Source organism: Elgaria multicarinata, chromosome 8 (genome assembly GCF_023053635.1).
Source record: "Elgaria multicarinata webbii isolate HBS135686 ecotype San Diego chromosome 8, rElgMul1.1.pri, whole genome shotgun sequence".
NCBI classification, from domain to species: domain Eukaryota; kingdom Metazoa; phylum Chordata; class Lepidosauria; order Squamata; family Anguidae; genus Elgaria; species Elgaria multicarinata.
Window position 1 is genome coordinate 23174758 of NC_086178.1, and position 18467 is coordinate 23193224.

At 41.4% G+C, this 18467-nt stretch overlaps 1 protein-coding gene across 4 annotated transcripts in view; it reads right to left on the reverse strand.

Moving 5' to 3' along the window:
- MEGF6 (multiple EGF like domains 6) overlaps positions 1-18467 on the reverse strand; it is a 256048-nt gene that overhangs the window by 73087 nt on the left and 164494 nt on the right. For 3 of the 4 annotated variants that reach the window (XM_063132003.1, XM_063132002.1, XM_063132005.1), the window contains 6 exons: positions 15873-15995; positions 12264-12401; positions 7213-7335; positions 5754-5879; positions 4714-4881; positions 1828-1959 (listed from right to left, as the gene is read on the reverse strand). In XM_063132003.1, the coding sequence (XP_062988073.1) occupies positions 1828-1959; positions 4714-4881; positions 5754-5879; positions 7213-7335; positions 12264-12401; positions 15873-15995 (810 nt within the window). The remainder of the gene's footprint in view (positions 1-1827; positions 1960-4713; positions 4882-5753; positions 5880-7212; positions 7336-12263; positions 12402-15872; positions 15996-18467) is intronic. The other variant, XM_063132004.1, reaches the window with a different exon arrangement.

Here is an 18467-nt window from a genome sequence, read left to right on the forward strand (position 1 = left end):
AGGTAGAGGATGGCCTTTTTCTGAGGAAGATGACTCAGCAGGGTAGATGGGAAGGCAGATCTCTCTAGGCACTGGGTCTTTCCACAGTCCCTACCATCAGCATCATTACAGAGCATCGACACATGCTGGGCATTTTGAGCTGCACATCTAACACCAGTCAGAGCATCTCTATCAATAAAAGGCATTTTTATTTTTTAACAGAAAAATGTAGGCATCAAACAGGCAACTCAACTAGGAAAACAAATAGACAAACATTCATTTTAACTATCCGAACTCTGCACTGATGGTCATTTTGCAGAGCTAGCCTTAAGACTTAGTAAGTTGCTAAGACTCCTGAACTTAACACCTCTTTATGGAATATGGGGTATCCTAGGTTGGTGAAATGGGATGCCTTCCACAGGCAAAAGGCTATTTTTCAAATTGACAGTGTTTATGGGTGGATTTTTTTTCTTGGGAAGTCCTGACCAACTTGATTTGGGGAAAAGAGGATGGAATGCCATTTGCAAATCTGGATCTAGCCAAATGAACCAGTGGGCTATGAAACTGACCTTACAAGTTCACATATTAATTCCTTCCAGTGGAGGATATCCAGTTTGGACAATTGATACCTATTCAGACAGAAAGGTCCCTATTTACTGACTTACTTACTGAGCATTTTGGTTGCCTGTCACTCGGGAAGGAAGTATATATGAGCTGAAGGGACAATATGCGTGAGACAGCATTCCTGAGTAACCTTTCGCCATTTCCTGGAACATGATCTGATCAGGCTGCTCTCAGGGAAGCTGCAGGGTCAGTTTAATAGCTAGTTTAATATCAAGAATATATCCAAAGGGGTTTCTCCATCAGAGAAAGTATCTACACCTTGCAGCTGCACCTATTCCCCAGTTCAAAGTGATACTCCGTCATGTTAAATTTGGAGAAGGGGATTAAAATGAATAGAACTTGACTGCACAATAAATGAAGGCACACGCCAGAATGCTTTAAGAAATGTGCTCTTTAGAATCAGTACAGGTGTGGTTTGGGTTTTGCCTTCTCTGCGATTTTCATGCTATGTTCTGGATACCTATCAGAAAGTACTTCATGAGAAGATGAGTAATGGCAAATGAGCTTTCCTGAAAGACAGGCTGTCCATTGTTACTAGTCTACCCATGTGCTCAATATTAGGCAAATATTGAGTCCATTCTCAATGCATGCACAGGCAAGAGTGAGAACAATAATGTCTGACCAGAATCTCATGTGAATAGAGAATGCACATCAAATTGCATCTGTGCAATTCAGAAGGGGTTCTTGGCTGCTCCATCAATGTGAAAAAGGTTCCCTCAGAGCAAAAAGCTGGATTGGGGAAATTTGGGTTCAGTACCCCACTCAGACTTCAAGCTCATTATGGATGGCCCTGGACATTTCAATGGGCCTGTTCAGATGACAAGCTAAGCCATAGTTAGGCTGCCAACCCTGCTGCAGAAATGGTTAGTGAACGTGTTCAAACCATGGTTATGTAGCCACCATAGTTAAGCCATGTTTAGCTCAAAATGCTTAACCACTGTGGCTTATTCAAGCTGGCCAAATGGCAATGCAATTGATTGCTTAGCTCATTGGTCTGTGCAACATGGGACCCATCAAGCTAAAGGCAGCCAACCAACAGTGGGCTAGTTTGGTTAAAGGAGAAAAAAAATCTGTCTTGAGACGACCTAAAGCAAAGGTGGGCAATTTGTGGCCCATAATTTATATCCCACACTTTAGCCACCAAAACTTGTCAGGTAAGGATTCATGTTTATTAATCTTCTAAGTGTTATTATACAAGAACACTTGAAAGCCTTTGATACTCACTTTCATTACAGATTATGCCAGTCCATCCAGGTGGGCAGTCACAGCTACTGTTCCCACTGTTGCATTTCCCTCTGTTCATACAATCAGAGCAACTTAAGCTGCAGTCATTTCCAAACATGTTATCCAGGCAAACTGAAATGGAAATACACAGGAGGCAACTTGTACTCCAGGCACGGCTACCTCAATTTATATTGCGCAATGCCTACAGCAAACAGCTGCTTACTGCAAACCAATGCCCAGCAGTCATCCTCTGAGAAAGAGAGACACAATCCAAGGCAGGGCTAGAGAGGCTTGAAGACTTTGCTTGGTTTGCATTTGGAAGCATCCCCACTTGATCCGCAGCTCCCAGCCTACTATGCTGATTGGAATGAGGTTATCATTCAGGATTTGCCCTTCTCCTTCTTTTGTAATCCATTTCTCGGCTCAAAGCACACACCAAAATACATTTTAAATTGCGTGCTTTGAGGGAAAGTGGATTTCAAAATTTGTATTTTGTGATAAATACATCCAAAAATCTCTATTTAACTATGGATTTTCTAAAAATAATAATAATGCTCGAACAGGACAGAATGGACCTACTAATGAACAAATGCAAAAAAAAATACTAATGTGGAAACATGTAAAAATGTTAATATGGAAACAGGACAAAATGGACTTATGAATGAAGACATTTGGAAAAAAATATTAATGAGTGAACGGGACAGACTAGAAATACACTGTGGGGTGGACTTGGTTTCCACTGAATTCAGTGTGACGAAATAAATGGGACACAAACTGGATCAGAAGGACCTGTACTGGGACCAATGCTAATGACATTGAATTTTGCTGATGACATCAAATCCTTTTGGAGCCAAGAGCTCTAAAAGGATTTCTCCGGAATGGCTATCAAAATGGCAAATGCAGTTCAAGGTAAGCAAGTGTAAAGGGATGCATGGTGGGGCAATCCCACCTACCCCAACCCCAACTTCACATATACACTGATGGGAGCTGAGCTAGTGGGGCTGACCACGAAATAGGCCTTGGGATTGTGGTGGACAGCTCAATGAAAATGTTGATCTGGTGTAAAGCTGCTGTGAAACAGGCATAATTAGGAAAGGAATAGAAAATAAAACTGCCAATATCATACTCCCCTCATACAAATCTATGGTGTAACCACAATTCCAATACTGTGTACAGTTCTGATCACTGCACTTAAAAAAGGAAATTATAGAAGTGGGCAAAGTGTAGAAAAGAGCAACTAAAATTACCAAAGGGTTTGGAGCAGCTGCCCTAAGGGGAGAGGTAACCAATTCTGGGACAGTTTAAGTTAGAGAAAATCTGAGTGAAGGGAGACATGATAGAGGTGTAAAAAAAATTGCATGGTGTGGAGAAAATGGATACCGAGACATTTTTCTCCCTCTCTCATAACACTAGAACCCAATGGGGTCTTCCCATGAAGCTGACTGGTGGGAGATTCAGGACAGATACAAGGAAGAATTCCCTACAAGATGTTTCTGACGATTTTTAAATTTTGTATACTTTTTTAACGTTTACTGTTTTTAACTTTTGTAAACCGCCCAGAGAGCTTCAGCTATGGGGCGGGATATAAGTAAATAAATATAAAATAAATAAATCTAGTGATGGCCACCAATTTGGATGGCTTTGAAAGGGGGTTAGACAAATTCATGGAAGAGAGGGCTATCAATGGCTACTAATCCTGATGGCTATATGCTACCTCCAGTATCAAAGGCAGTATGCCTATGTACACCAGTTGCTGGGGAACATGAGTGGCCAGTTCTACCGCACTCATCGTGTCCTACTTATTTGTTTGCCACAGGAAGCTGGTTGGTCACTGAGTGAACAGAATGCTAGACAAGATGGATCCTTGGTCTGATCCAGCAAGGCTCTTCTTAGGTTCTTAGGATGCGAAACTTTCCTTTCTTCCACACACTCGAGTCGCCAGGATCTACCTCCACAAAATGGCCCTTATTATGTATAATCCAGTAGTCTGTACTTGAGCACCATTGTCAGAGATTTCTGTAATATAACATACCAGCAGATAGAAGTCCACTAAGACCTGTGTGTGCCTGTGTGAAAATGTATACTGCACCCATTTCCCCCTTTCTACTTTCACAGCATCCTGTCATACAAATTTATCCTCCGTTCTCCACCCTCGCACAACACACCTTACACTTTCACCAATTCGTGCTATTCCCAGCCACTGGCCCACTTCAGATAATATGGCAAACCATGATTTGTATGAGATTCAGGCTCACACACTCTCCCTCTTTCTCTTCTTGGCTCATGGTAACAAGGAGGACATGATTTTAGACAAACCATTGTTTAATATAGTGCCCATACATAGGGAGCTCTGGTTTGTTTAAACTCTAGCTAATGAATAAACCAGGATATGAAACCATGGTTTGATCCTGGTTTGTTCTCTCATCACTATCTAGAGTTTAAACAACCCAGAGTTCCCTGAGTTAAGATGTAAGGGTTCATAGAGGCCTCTTCATGTAAGAGGAAACCATGCTTTCCCATTTCATCTGAAATGGACCCACATGCCCACTTGGTCAAGAATTCCAACACCAAGGAGCTTCTTGGATGTTCTGCATTTTCCCATCTTTCCCCTGCTCTTTATTTGCATTGTCTTTCTTCCTTCTAGCTAAACACATGCGATGTTAAAGGAACTCCACTTCAGTGTCAATTGGCACCCCATCATGCTTTGACTTATTCCTTAAATGTCATATTTCCTCCTGACAGAGCTGATTCTTCACAACATGGAAATACGCCAATGCAAAAGCTCTCTTTTGTATTGGATCTTATGCCTTCAATTCCGTGCATGCTCACTGGGAAAAGTCAAAATGCTTTTTTTTAAAACAAACAAAACCCCAAACATTCCCTCACCAACTTTGTGCACAAGAGTGAGTTCTCCACGAATATCTTCTTCCTGATCATCATAGAAGGAATCTAGTGAGGTACTCAAATGAAGAAGCTGAGGTGGTCTTCTAAAGCGAAGGTCAGGAAGCCTGGAGACCTCTAGCTCTTCTTCTTCCAGCTCATCTTCATCTAATGCTGAGATAAAAGATACAATCCTTACATTTTAATCTTAAGTGCTACTTTCTTCTGATCACTCTTCTCCCCCGAAGAGGGGAGATATCATTTCACTTGTGGGAAATGAGTGCTTAGTGCCTGCCCAGGCTCACCATGGTGGCCATTTTATGAATGAAAAACCCCACTCATGCTGGCCATTCTGTGAAAGCTCCCATGGCATACTCGCAAAATTCCAAATGGGCTCACTGGCCCAAAGAGTTTAGGGACTCCTGCAGGAATTTTAGCATGATGTTTATCCTACAAAGCCCTAAACAACTTAGGACCAGGATATCTAGCAGATTGCCTTCCCTTACATAATATCCAGACGACAACTATGATCCTCAGAGAAGGCCCTACTGGCCATTCTGAGATGAATGGAATGCCACCATGAAGAACCTCGGTGACGGGCCTTCTCTGTGGCAGCACCCACCCTCTGGAAGATCCTCCCTCATGCGGTTCAGGAGACTAAAAAGTAATATCTTTTAGGCTTTCCCTGGTTTTTAATGTAGTTGGTTTTATATTGCCTTTTTAACTTTTTATGTTTTGAATTTATACCTGTTATATTTTATGTTTTTTAATTGTGCACTGCCCAGAGACCTTTGGCTGATGGGCAGTATAAAAATGTAATAAATAAATAAATAAATAAATAAATAAATTTCTCAATATAACAGGGATTTGAGCAACATCAAATTAGCTGGAAATGAAACAATTCAAAGAGATTTAATTTTTTAAAGATTATATAGTATTCCAGTGTCTCACTTTGAATATATAAAAGCACTATAACTTCTACAAATCCTGGACAGTAACTTGAGTTTTCATTTGGGTAGATGTTGTAACCATGTGGAATAACTTACAGATGCAAGACTGTCTGTTGGCACTGCTGAGCCTGTATCCCTCCTCGCACATACATTCATAAGAACCCAAAGAATTAATGCAGTGTTGGTCACAGCCATCAGTGTCCGCAAGGCACTCATCCACATCTAGGATATGAAATAAGGAAACTGGGCTGAACTTTGGTTCAGAACTTCAAAACGGTTATCTGTTTTGATTACATTGATTATTAGTTCATAGATTATTATCTGTTTAAAATACGCACATCCCACCTTCTGCAGCTCATAATCATTGGATAGTATCCAATGGTGGCATAGCCTTAGTATTAATGACATTGAGTTAACATAAACTAACATTAGTGCAATGTCCTTAGTACTTACTATAACAAAGAAGAAAAGCAGTTATTTGCCACTGATCGGCCAACATGGAATTGCTTTCCAAGGTGAAACAGCCTTTTGAGCTTGACGTCCACCAGATACATTTGGCCTATTAGACACCTGTGCAACTTTGGGAATCTATCTGTCTAGACTGAATAGTCTGGGCCAATTTTTGTAATTGTCACTGAGAACCATGTGGACTCCCTTGGTGACTTACTGTGAGGTACAGTGGTACCATGGCTACTTTCCAACCCAAACCAGGCTCAACACCTCCGTGTCCATTCTCATTCCACAAGGAGACTTTGCTCTTTTACTTTACTGCTTTCCCAGCCATTAGTCTTTGTGCATTTTCCTAGCCTCTGCTTGCTCATTGTTTTTTTTCCACCTTCCCTGCTCACACAGGGCCTGTTCAGACAACACACTAAGCCATGGTTAGGCCGCTACCCCTTTTGCAGCAAATGGTAAGTGAGCGTGGTTAAACCGTCGTTATGTAGCTAGCATGGTTAGGAATGGTTCACACGACACACTAAGTCATGGTTCACATGGCATGCTAAGCTGTAATGTTTAGCTCAAAATGCTTAACCACCGTGGCTTAGCGTGTCATCTGAACAGGGTCCAAGATAGGAGATTGGAGCTTCTGTGTCCCTTCTCTGACCCTGACCCCTCTTGCGTACACATTTCTTCCCACTCTTTCATTTCTGGAGCGAACCATGGTTAACATTACATCTGCACCTCCAACTGTGGTTTCGAGCTAAGTGTGCTGCACCATGGTTAGCTCAGATAATGAAAGGGTGAAGAGATAATTCATATGCAAAGGGGAAGAAGAGAAGGGAGGAGAAGCCTGAGAGACATGCTGAATCTCCAAACCATGATTAGGAGATTAGGTAGTGTTATGTCTGCACACTGTTGTCTTTTAACTTGCCACTAGCAGTTTGCTTGGTTCTCCTGAAAGTATACACATGCATCAGAAGGGACATCAACACTGTTTGTGACACCTGAGGTGACAATACATTTCAAAGCAACTCTCTGTGAAATGCTTGCTCCCTGTTTCAGCGACAGGCCTTCTGGGTGCCTTGCTCAGTGCCTGATAATCTTAAATATTTACCATCACACCCGCACCCGTCCATATGAAGCCGGAACCCTGCCTTGCAGCTGCACTCATAGCCTCCAACGTAGTTGATGCAGAACTGCGAACAGCAGGTATCTCCAGTCTCACATTCATCCAAATCTACAGCAAGAACAAATAAGTTCTCTGAAACCCCATCAAAGAAGTTAAAGCAAGAAAGAAGACAAAACTAAGACAAAACAGATGAGGCGTAAGAGGACTTGTTTAGAGAATGTGTCTAGTGGATGATAAATTTTTATTGCGCTTACAATTTTGACAGTACTCCTCTGCCATTTAGGAGATAGAGAAAACTTTTTTTAGTGGCTAAGAAAATGAACCTTCAATGGCCTGGTTCAGACAACACGCTAAACCATGCTGCTTAACCACAAAATGGTTAATGGAATGCATGCATTCCGTTAACCATTTTGTGATTAAGCAGCATGGTTTAGCGTGTTGTCTGAACCAGGCCAATGAGAAAGTCCCTGGTTCTCATCTAACCTGTGCCATAACAACAATTTGATTCAATTATAGCATACTCATATCAATCACCCTCACACCCTTATCTGCACTATGGAGTTAATAAAGACATTAGTAGATTTTATCCTATCCATCCTCCAATGAGACAGGCCATTTCTACACCTGCCTTTTTTCCAGGGTTCATCCCGGGATCATCCCTGTGCATGCAAATGACACACAGGGGATCCCGGGAGCAGGCAAGAATGATCCCTCCATTTGCCTAGTATACTCCTTAGGTGTAGAAAGGGCCTGAGACAACATCCATAGAACCACAAGATTGGAAGGGACCACAAAGGTAATATAGTCCAACTCCCTGCAAGAGATGCAAGAAATCTGTTGCTACAGCATCCCTAATAGGGATGCTTAAAACTCTAAAGGAGGAAAGTCCACCATCTTCCAGGACAGTCTGTTTCACTGTCGAAACAGTGTCATACGATCAAGAAATTCTTTGTAATATTTAGCTGAAATCTCCTCTCTTGTAATTTGAACACATTGGAGCATGGTTACAATCCTAATCTACTGTAAGGGAAAATAGGGTGAGAGAATAAAGACAAGGAAATAAAATATGTTTTAAGGTCACCCAGTAAGCTCTACTGACCATTCTTCTAAGATTGATGTAAGGAATACAAAAATAATATGTGTGAAACAGTTTAAATATTCTAAACTCTAACAAAAAAGCCAAGTATTATTATATTTCTAGGAGCAGACACTGCAATAGAATCCACTTTGCTATAAATCCACATTGATTATTTTGACAATTTATCCTGTAAAAATCCTCTCTCCGAATTATCAGGTAAAATGTAAAGACAACTATGAAATGCTTTCAACAAAATCATCTCAGATGAAAAAGTCACATTTTAGAGGCGATGATATCTTCTTCATCTTTTTAAAGTAAAGCAAAATTTTGACAACTCAGTAACCACCACTCCATTGTATCTTTGCTAGAGCTGGAATTGCATGCGCCCTAAAACCGCTGACCCATGTAAGATGAAACAAGGCAAAGAAACAAGCGAACGAACAACAACCCTGAAGTACAGGTTGAACAGAGATGATTGGCTATCTGAAAGATGATCGGTCAATGCTGTGTCGGCAAAATTCCTCGAATGAAGCAACAAGAGAGGAGAAAGGTCAGTGTGGCAATTAACCTTGGAAAGGGTGCTAACATTATTAGGGGATATAGTCCACACAAGGAGGGGGAGGGTAAGTGTAATCAATCAACTGAGGTTAGAGGCCAGAGTGACATTGATTAATGCAGGTTATTGGAACCAGCAAAGTTGCTTTTCTTGCAAATGTCACAAAAAATGCTGGCAGACAATATTTCAGGTCATATTGGAAGATCCCGGTTCTCTTTACAATCTCTGCTATCAACTATCGATTAGGGAACTCCTTCCTCCTTTGCGTAATGGGATTTTAACTTCCCTTGGAGGAGACTGTAAGCACCTCAAGACAGTGACCTGTCCTCCTATACTTTGATGATGATTTGGTAATTTCTATGCTGCTTTTCAAATAAAATTTCCCCAAATGCTGTGTGCACTGATAGTGCTGTATAAACAAACAAACAAATGAATAATAATGTTTGTCTTGCCAATCATCTTTTCTCACCGAGGTTAGCCATGGATGGATTCAGACAAGTAGTTGTTTTCTAACAAATGTTGATGGAACTAATCTTTTGAACACTCTAAAAAATGCTATGATAATGCTGCCTGTTTCTGGCTGTTTTATTGTTTACAATGTAACACAAAGCTTTCAAAAGCAAGTCTGCTGCTTTGTCTGCTAAAGATGATTCTCCTAAATTGAGCTAGGCTGCCTGTTTGACAGTGAGGAACTGTACAGGGGAACTGGACACCTCCCCCCAAAAAACCCCAACCCCATAGCAATTACAAAGTGGGCTGTGCCATCACTCATTACCACTTTCTATCAAAAACAGACGGATCAATTCCTACATCTATCTCCTCTGGCCACAAAGGTCACTATGTTTAGCTTGTCTGAACAACAGAGTAAAGTGAAGAGGCTGTTAGACTCAGACCAGAAGGACCTGGGTTCAAATCCCTCCCCAGCCATGAAGCGCACTGGGCCGCTTGAAGAGCCAGTCACTTGCCCTTAAAAGGGGTGTGTGCGTGTGATGTAGGGGCTGTTTCCCCTGTTTAAAGCACTCTGTAAGCAGGGCGGGGGAATGATTTGCAAAGACCTCCACAGCACTATGGAGTGCTTTAAGGGTTAAATTTAGCTGTCTAACCCTTTCGGCACTCCTTAGCAGCTACGGATGCCATTTTTTCACTAAAAAAATAATAATGTAATTTTGGGGGGTGGCTGTGGGCTGCACCGGCAGCTGTATGCGATCTGCAGGCCAAGTTGTATCTACCCCTGCTATAATCCTTTTCTTGGGAAGGCTTTCTTTTATTCTTGTCTCCCTCACTCCCAATCATGGTTGGGGTTTTATGGCTTTATAACACTGTTTGGATCACTTATTTCATTTTATTGTATCTTTTGTTGTACTAATAAGCTGTTCACATCTCTGGGGGCCTTTGGGCCAAAAGGTGGCATGTATATGTGTGTATACATAAATATATAAATATAAATATAAATATAAATCTTGGCTAGCCGCTCTGACCATGTTACTCCACTTCTGAAATCTCTTCATTGGCTTCCAATTCACTTCAGAATCCAATATAAACTTCTCCTGTTGACCTTCAAAGCTTTTCACAGTCCAGCTCCTTCCTATCTCTCCTCTCTCATCTCACACTATTGCCCCGCTCGTGCTCTTCGCTCCTCTGATGCCATGTTTCTCGTCTGCCCAAGGGACTCTACTTCCCTTGCTCGGCTTCGTCCATTTTCTTCTGCTGCCCCTTACGCCTGGAACGCTCTTCCAGAACATCTGAGATCCACAAGTTCAATCGCAGCTTTTAAAGCTCAGCTAAAAACTTTTCTTTTTCCTAAAGCTTTTAAAACCTGATGCTGTTTGGATTTTATACTGTTAGTTTTACCCTACCCTCTGCTTGTTTACCCTACCCAGTGCCTGTTTGCATTCTCTTCCCCTCCTTATCGCTTTACTATGATTTTAATAGAATGTAAGCCTATGCGGCAGGGTCTTGCTATTTACTGTTTTACTCTGTACAGCACCATGCACATAGATGGTGCTATATAAATAAATAATAATAATAATAATATATACATTTATACATAGAGAGAAACTACACACACACTTCACACACACACACACACTGACCTATGAGCCTAACATATCTCACAGGATTACTGTGAATATAAATTGGTATCTCCCCAATCCCATGGCTGTCCCCTAGCACCATATTCACCGCCCTGAAAGTCAGGGTAGAAATGTGGTAAATATATATTGTATCATTTACTCAGGGAGTGTCCAGGCCATTATTAAGCTCTTTCCTCATTTCTATCTGGTCATAACTAACTTCACCGTGCCCCCTATTAATCTGTAGTCATTATAGTCTTCGTTAAACATTGTACCCCACCTCTGTGGACTGGACCCAATACGAACAAACTAAACAGGAACTGAGTTTCTTCCTGAGTGAGGAGCATGGGGCAAGATCTCTCCAAGGAAAAATTCCCAGGGTTCTTTGAGGGAAGTCATGAAAATTAAAGTGTTTTAACTCTGTAAGCGTAGGCCCTGGGAAAGATGGGTTTTGTTTTGTTTTTGTCTCCCAGAAGGCCATAGGAGACGAAGGAGAGAAGAATCCAAGGGGATTTTTGGTGAGGAGAAACTGAGGGAAATGAGCCATTTGGGGAGGAAATCTGAGAAGGGACCATGAAGGAGACAACAAGCCTGCCTTCTTATTTGCCTTCACATGGCCTACAACCTGTAGCAAATTATCACATCTGTTATCAGAACTTGGTGAGGAGAAAAGCACTTGGAGAAACTGCCCGTGAGGCTGTAAGAGTACCACATTCCCTTTTTTCTTATTTTAAAAAGAAACACAATTAGCTTAGTTCATTATTTAAACACATACACCTGCAATTATCACACCTAATTTAACAACAAGGGCCTAACTGCCACCTTCATGGAAAAGACCAGTTCAGTAGCTACTAAAGTGGACTCAATACTCTCTCATGAGTCTTCTTTATTTAAGACAGGGGAATTGAGAGGAATAACACACACACACCTCGAAAGAAACATTACTTTAAAAATGTGTGTCTAGCAGCTATTTCTCCCCTGCCCGTCATTTTTTACTCTAGCATTACTCAGGATCCTAGCATGGGGAGTAGGGGGCTTTAAGACCTACTCTAGAGTAAAAAAAGAAAGAAAAAAAGACACAGCAGTTAGACACACATTTAAAATAATATCTTATTTGGTCATGTATTTGTGTGTATTATCCCTTTCAATTCTCCTGTCTGAAATAAATGTTATTCTTTTAACTTTATGCACATCAAGGAAAAGGATAAGAATTAGAATGACAATAAATGGTTCCTGATTTGGGAATACATGATCTGATCTATTAGTCTTTGCATACTGGTTTTTCCATGTACATTTGTAGTGCAGAGGTATATATTTGACCATACGTCACCTTTGCATGACTTTCCATCTGAATCCAAGAGATAACCTTGGTTACATGAGCAGACTGGTCCATTGGTGGAGTGCTCACAGTGATGAAAACAACCTCCATTGTTGTCTTCACAGCTGTTGACAATTTCCATTTCAATACCTTTCCAGAAAAGGATCAAATAGATGTCAATAAGTAAAGATAAGAATTAGATTTGCTACATCTGGGACTTGCAGCAACAAAACATTGCAGTATAAAATGCTCCTGTTCTCGGTTGTAGCCAGCCAGCCGTTTCAAGAATACTCTATTCCATTCCTCCAACCCACCCCATCACATCCAATTTTCCCCTTCCAAAATACAGTGACTGTGTCTAGTCCTCATTGGTCTGTTTTGCGTTTCCTTCTTCCCTTAGTATTCCCTGCACTAAATATTTTTGGTACTTTTGCAAACCTTGCCTGCTCTTGTGTGTGGATGCTGCTGTTTAAACTACATAAGGATCTACATTCAGGGAATGAACACATGCTCAGAATGTCTTGAGACAGCACCTGTATTATTATAACTAAATTGAAAAGCTCTCAGGATGACACGCATAATAAAACAAACCAAATAATAAAGTTGTAATAACAGACTGCAAAAAGATTTTAAAACATGAACAAAAACAACTTTAAGTATTTTTTTAAAAAAATTATTTATTTATTTATTTATTGCATTTCTGTACCACCCAATAGCTGAAGCACCTAAATATCTAAGCACCTAAAATGTGCAGCAGTTTTTTTAAATGTAGCTTTAAAAGTATTATTAAATATTATTAAAAATCAAACAAGCAGTAGCTAATAATTTAAAAAGCATGAAAGAATAAAAAGGTTTTCCCTGGTGACAGAAAGTCAACGAAGTCGGCACTATGCGAACCTTCATCTTTTGAGTGAAAAGAAAGGAGTTTTCAGCATGTGTGGCTTTTCCTGTCCTCAGGCCGTCAGTGGTGGAAGAAGCCAGAACTGGCAGAATTTTTTCATTTTGTGCAACTCTAAATGATACTGGAGCCTTTTAAAGATCTGGATCAAGAAAACCTGAAGCGAATGAAACCCAGGATAATGACACAGCTGAGGATGGGAGTAGAATTGTTCCCGTCTGCAAAAATGTTCCCTAAATAATGCATTCATCTCTGGTATGCAATATATTTTCCTTCAGTTTTCTTCTGATGAAAAGACTTTCCTCCAGTCTACATGCTGAATAACTGCAGCCTAAATTATCTCTCTCTTCATTAAGGGAGATCCAGATGGCAGTTCTGAAGGGAGACAGATGTTACTTCTACATCCTTCAAAGGCCATATGAAGCAGTTCCTCCATTACACCTGGGTTCCCCTACTAATTCTGCCCATCCAGACTGAAGGCTGTGCCACACATGTCCAGTGTGGTATGTTCAGCCCAAGCTCCCTGAATAGCATTGCTATAGGCCATTTTGTAAGTACTGAGTTAAGCCTTCCTGCACTTCTATGTCAATGTGCCAATAGATAAATCGTAATATAAGAGACTGCCATTTTGTGACCGAGTTTAGACATTACTTTCAAGCAGTGTCAAAGCTACTTTTACGGACCTTTTTCCATTCTGCTCCAGCTTTGTACAGTTAAAGGAACGACATGAGAAAAGACGAATGATGCCAACAACATACCTCATCCATTTTGGACAGGATGCAATAACTCACCACGGTGATTGTGGTGGTATGTAGGACACGAAATACATATTCAGCCACTACTGTTGAGTGTGTGAGTGACAACTAAGGGATGTTAACAGAGGATGTCACGTGGACAAAGCTGAATAGTGGAGGCACTAGACTTGGGAGAGTGCTTAGCAATGCAGCCTGATGATATCATTAACCAGCACAGGACATTTCTAGGCAGCCTCCAGGCATCATCCATTATCTGGATATGCCACCAGAGGACACCCTCTGGTAATGGCAGGGATCACCTCTCACCTTGCAACAGCTAAGTAGCGCATTCAGCCCTTCCCACAGGCACCACTACTGGGCAGAGGAGAAGTATGAATGGGCCCTGGAAGTGCTCTGAAAGAGGATATATTTTTGCATGGAGACATATTTCAACAGGTACTACTTCATATCTTACTGTATAAAGTTAACATTGGCCTCATCTACACCAAGCAGGATATTGCACTATGAATGCGGTATATAGAAGGCAGGAGCCACACTACTTAGGGTGACCATGTGAAAAGGAGGACAGGGCTCCTGTATCTTTAACAGTTGCATAGAAAAGGAAATTTCAGCAGGTGTCATTTGTATATATGGAGAACCTGGTGAAATTCCCTCTTCATCACAACAGTTAAAGTGAAGGAGCTTTACTAGAGTGACCAGATTTAAAAGAGGGCAGGGCACCTGCAGCTTTAACTGTGGTGATGAAGAGGGAATTTCACCAGGTTCCCCATATATACAAATGACACCTGCAGAAATTCCCTTTTCAATACAACTGTTAAAGATACAGGAGCCCTGTCCTCTTTTTCATATGATCACCCTAACACTACTGCTTTATAGTGGTATGGGCCCATTAACACACACCATATACCACTTTCAAACTGCTGTATCCTGCTGGGTGTGGCTCCTGCTTTTTATATACCATTTTCATAGTGCAATATCCTTCTTGGTGTAGATTAGGCCATTGTCCTTCCCTCATCTGTCCCCCCTCCCCTTTCTGTGCAAGGACAGCTTGATCATTTCCTACAAAGTGTCATCTTACTGACAGTCACCTTCCGCAGGAGCAGCATCACACAGAAGAATAGAAAGGTATCAATTTGAGAGTCAACGGTTATATAGCCTTGGACTTCCAATGTTCTCATTAGTTTAATTCTTCAAAACAGAGTTTTGGATTGGGTGGACTGATCCAGAGATTTTAGATCACACTACTGTCAGTTGAGAGAGATGAGAACCAGCATACATGGGGAGAGGTTTTTTTTTTTAAAAAACCACATTGGCTAGGTCCAGGATGTTAAATTAGTAGAGATGGCTGGGGAAAAAATAGTAATCAGTAGTCTGCACATGTACTTTGGGTAACTCTAGGAATGCTTAGACACACATTATCATTCACTCCATCTTGAAGATAAATCAGCAGTATTGTTTGCTTTTTGAAATGCAGAGGACATAGTGTTCTGGATTCATGCTCATGAACGTGGAAACCTGTGGCTCACCATGAGCATCTTGGCAAAATTGAACATTTAAATACTGATATAAGTATATATCTGCAGAGAGTTCTGGGGTAGCATGGCTCCTAGTGCTACCAATCCAAAGGCATTGTGCAGCTACTCTGTTTGTTTATCTTGAACGGATTTTTCTGGTAAGAAAAAAGACAGAAGAAGTGATGGGAAAACAAATTGCAAACACAGAACAAATTTGTTTGGACCCCCTGTAAAATTCCATGAATGAGGATAGGGAGATTGCACAACAAAAGCTTCATCAGGAATCACTCCAATCACATTGGCTGTTAAAAAACAAGAACACGCAAAGACTCTGAAATAGACGCACACAACATCCAAGGTAAAAAGTCTCCCACAATTGTGGTAGGGATTCATCCTACATCATCTCATTTATCCTTTTGGGGAAAAACACAGATCTTTGCAGGCGTTTACTTACGGTAGCATTGCCTTCCATCAGCCCCGAGCTCAAAACCAGGATTGCAAAAGCATGCGAAAGATCCTAGGGTGTTTGCACAGCGATGAGAACACCCAGCGGTCCCCTCTGCACACTCATCAACATCTGTGGAATAAAAGAGGGTTGAGGGAAGCATTAGCCTTAGAGTAACAGATCAGTCATTTTTTCAAACCCTCTAACTTTGGGAGACCCTTTATAAATGGATGAGTCTAAGAAGGTGTGAAGGGTTGAAGCCCAAGTTCCAAAGAAAAAGGGTAAGGCCTTAAAGGCCTGGAGTTTTTCGGTCGAGGGGGAATATCCCTGAGAGGAGCAGTTTCATTTCTCTGGTTAAGATTTATCTCCCAGTTAAGTTTAAATTAGAGCCTCGTGTGGCGCAGAGCGGTAAAGCAGCAGTTTCTGCAGCTGAAACTCTCACCACAGCCTGAGTTCGATCCCAGTGGAAGCTGGTTTCAGGCAGCCGGCTCGGGTCGACGCAGCCTTCCATCCTCCCGAGGTCGGTAGAATGAGTACCCAGTTAGCTGGGGGAAAGTTAATAATGGCCGGGGAAGGCAACAGCAAACCAGCCCGCTATAAGGCTTGCCAAGAAAACGTCAGTGAAAGCTGGCGTCCCTCCAAGAGTCAGTAATGACCCTGTGCTTGCATGAGAGGTTCCTTTCCTTTCCTAAGTTTAAATTCCTGAGTAAGGTTTCATTTTTTTAGGCTTGAAATAGTACTTTCAGTATTTTAAGGGGAAGAGGGGATAAAAGGAGAGAACCAGCCAGAGAGAGAGGGCAGAAAAAGGAGAGCATGAGGAAGAAGCAGTTGGAAAAGCCTAATGCAGCTAGGGTAAAAGAATTTGCATTTTTGCAACTTTTATTTTCTTTAAATGCCTTTGTATCATTCAGCTCTATTGTAATTTGGTTGTTTTAATATTCTCTTAAGCTGTTGTGTTAAACCTGAAATGTCTGGAGTGTCACACACCCCACATCAAAAGAAGGAAGGTGGGACTCTGAAGGAGGCAGAGATCCTTAAGGAGTTGCTCAGGGAGTCCAGGTTGACAGAAGGAATCTTTGTGTGCTGTAGAAGATTCCAGGGCATGTTCCAGGATGCAGTCAGGGCATGCAAAGCAGTGGCTTGGTCTGTCTGAGTCTCATTGTTGCTCAGTTTGATTTGGATTGACAATTTCCCCTAAAACACACTGTGCATTGCAGGGGAACATTAGTAGTGGTAGCTAAGCTGTACTTCCAAAAAAGCTTGTCCCACTACTGCACTTCTCAACAAAGAGCCTCTGTAAAGCTTTCGTGGAACTCCAGAGTTTTCCAGAACACAGGGATCTTCTTTGGGTTGGTGGGTGGGGAACTGATGAAAGCAAACATATACGGGCAATCACCAAGGAATGCATATACCGTTATATCCTGTTTGGACATCATATTCTTCCCAGGCTATATTGAGACAGCCTTGAATTTAACAGCTCACCTAGACGCAATTGCAACAAGGAATTCCATGCAGGCAAGTGAGCAGGCTGGAACCTAGGAAGCTGCCACTGATCTATCTAGCTTGTTATTGTCTACTGTAGCTGGTAGCATCACTCCAGGGTTTCAGATTGAAGTTTTTTTCCAGCCCTACCTGGAGATGCCGGAGATTTGCATGCAAAGCATATGCTTTACCACTGAACTACGGGCTCCTTAGAAGACAGAAACAAAGTTCAAAATGGTCTTAATTAGAAAACTAGGCAGAAAATAACAGAAAGAAATTTAACGAAGACTAGTGCAAAATTCTTAATTTAGGAAAAAGAAATCCAATGCAGAGGTATAGGATGGGGGATACTTGGCTTACATGCGAAAAAGTTCTTGGAGTTGTAGACGATCACAAGCTGAACATAAGTCAGCAGTGTGATGTGGCGGCAAAAAAGGCAAATGCAATTTTAGGCTGCATCAGTAGAGGTATAGTTTCAAAATCATGGGAAGTAATAGTTCCACTCTACTCTCCACTGGTCAGACCTTACCTCAATTACTATGCTCAGTTCTGGATACCACACTTTAAGAAAGATTCAGTTGAATTGGAACAAGTTCAAAGAAGAGCAGCAAAGATGATCAAGGGATGAGAAACTAAATCACATGAAGAACGATTGAAGGAACTGGGAGCTTGAAAAGAGAAGTCTGAGGGGGAATATGACAGCATTTTTCATGTACCTAAGGACTGTCAAATACCTAAAGGGTATTAGACAAATCCATGGAGGATAAGGCTATCAATGGCTGGTAGTCATGATGGCTATATAATATCAGGGGCAATATGCCTTTGTATGCTAATTCCTGGGAACACGAGCAAGAGAGGGCTTGCTCATGGGTATCTGGTGGCTACTATGTGAACAGAATTCTGGACGAGATAGACCTTTGATCTGATCCAGCATGATTCTTCCTATGTTATGTTCCTTTGCCTATGGCCAACATGGAAACCAAGTGGACTGGCAGAGGAATAGAGAGATTTGTCCCACCTCCACCAAGCAATTGGTAGAAGGCATTTAAAAAAACTAGGCTGCTAAGAGGATAGTATCCTGCATTTCCATGATGGCTACGGAAGAGGGAGATTCCTCTCCAT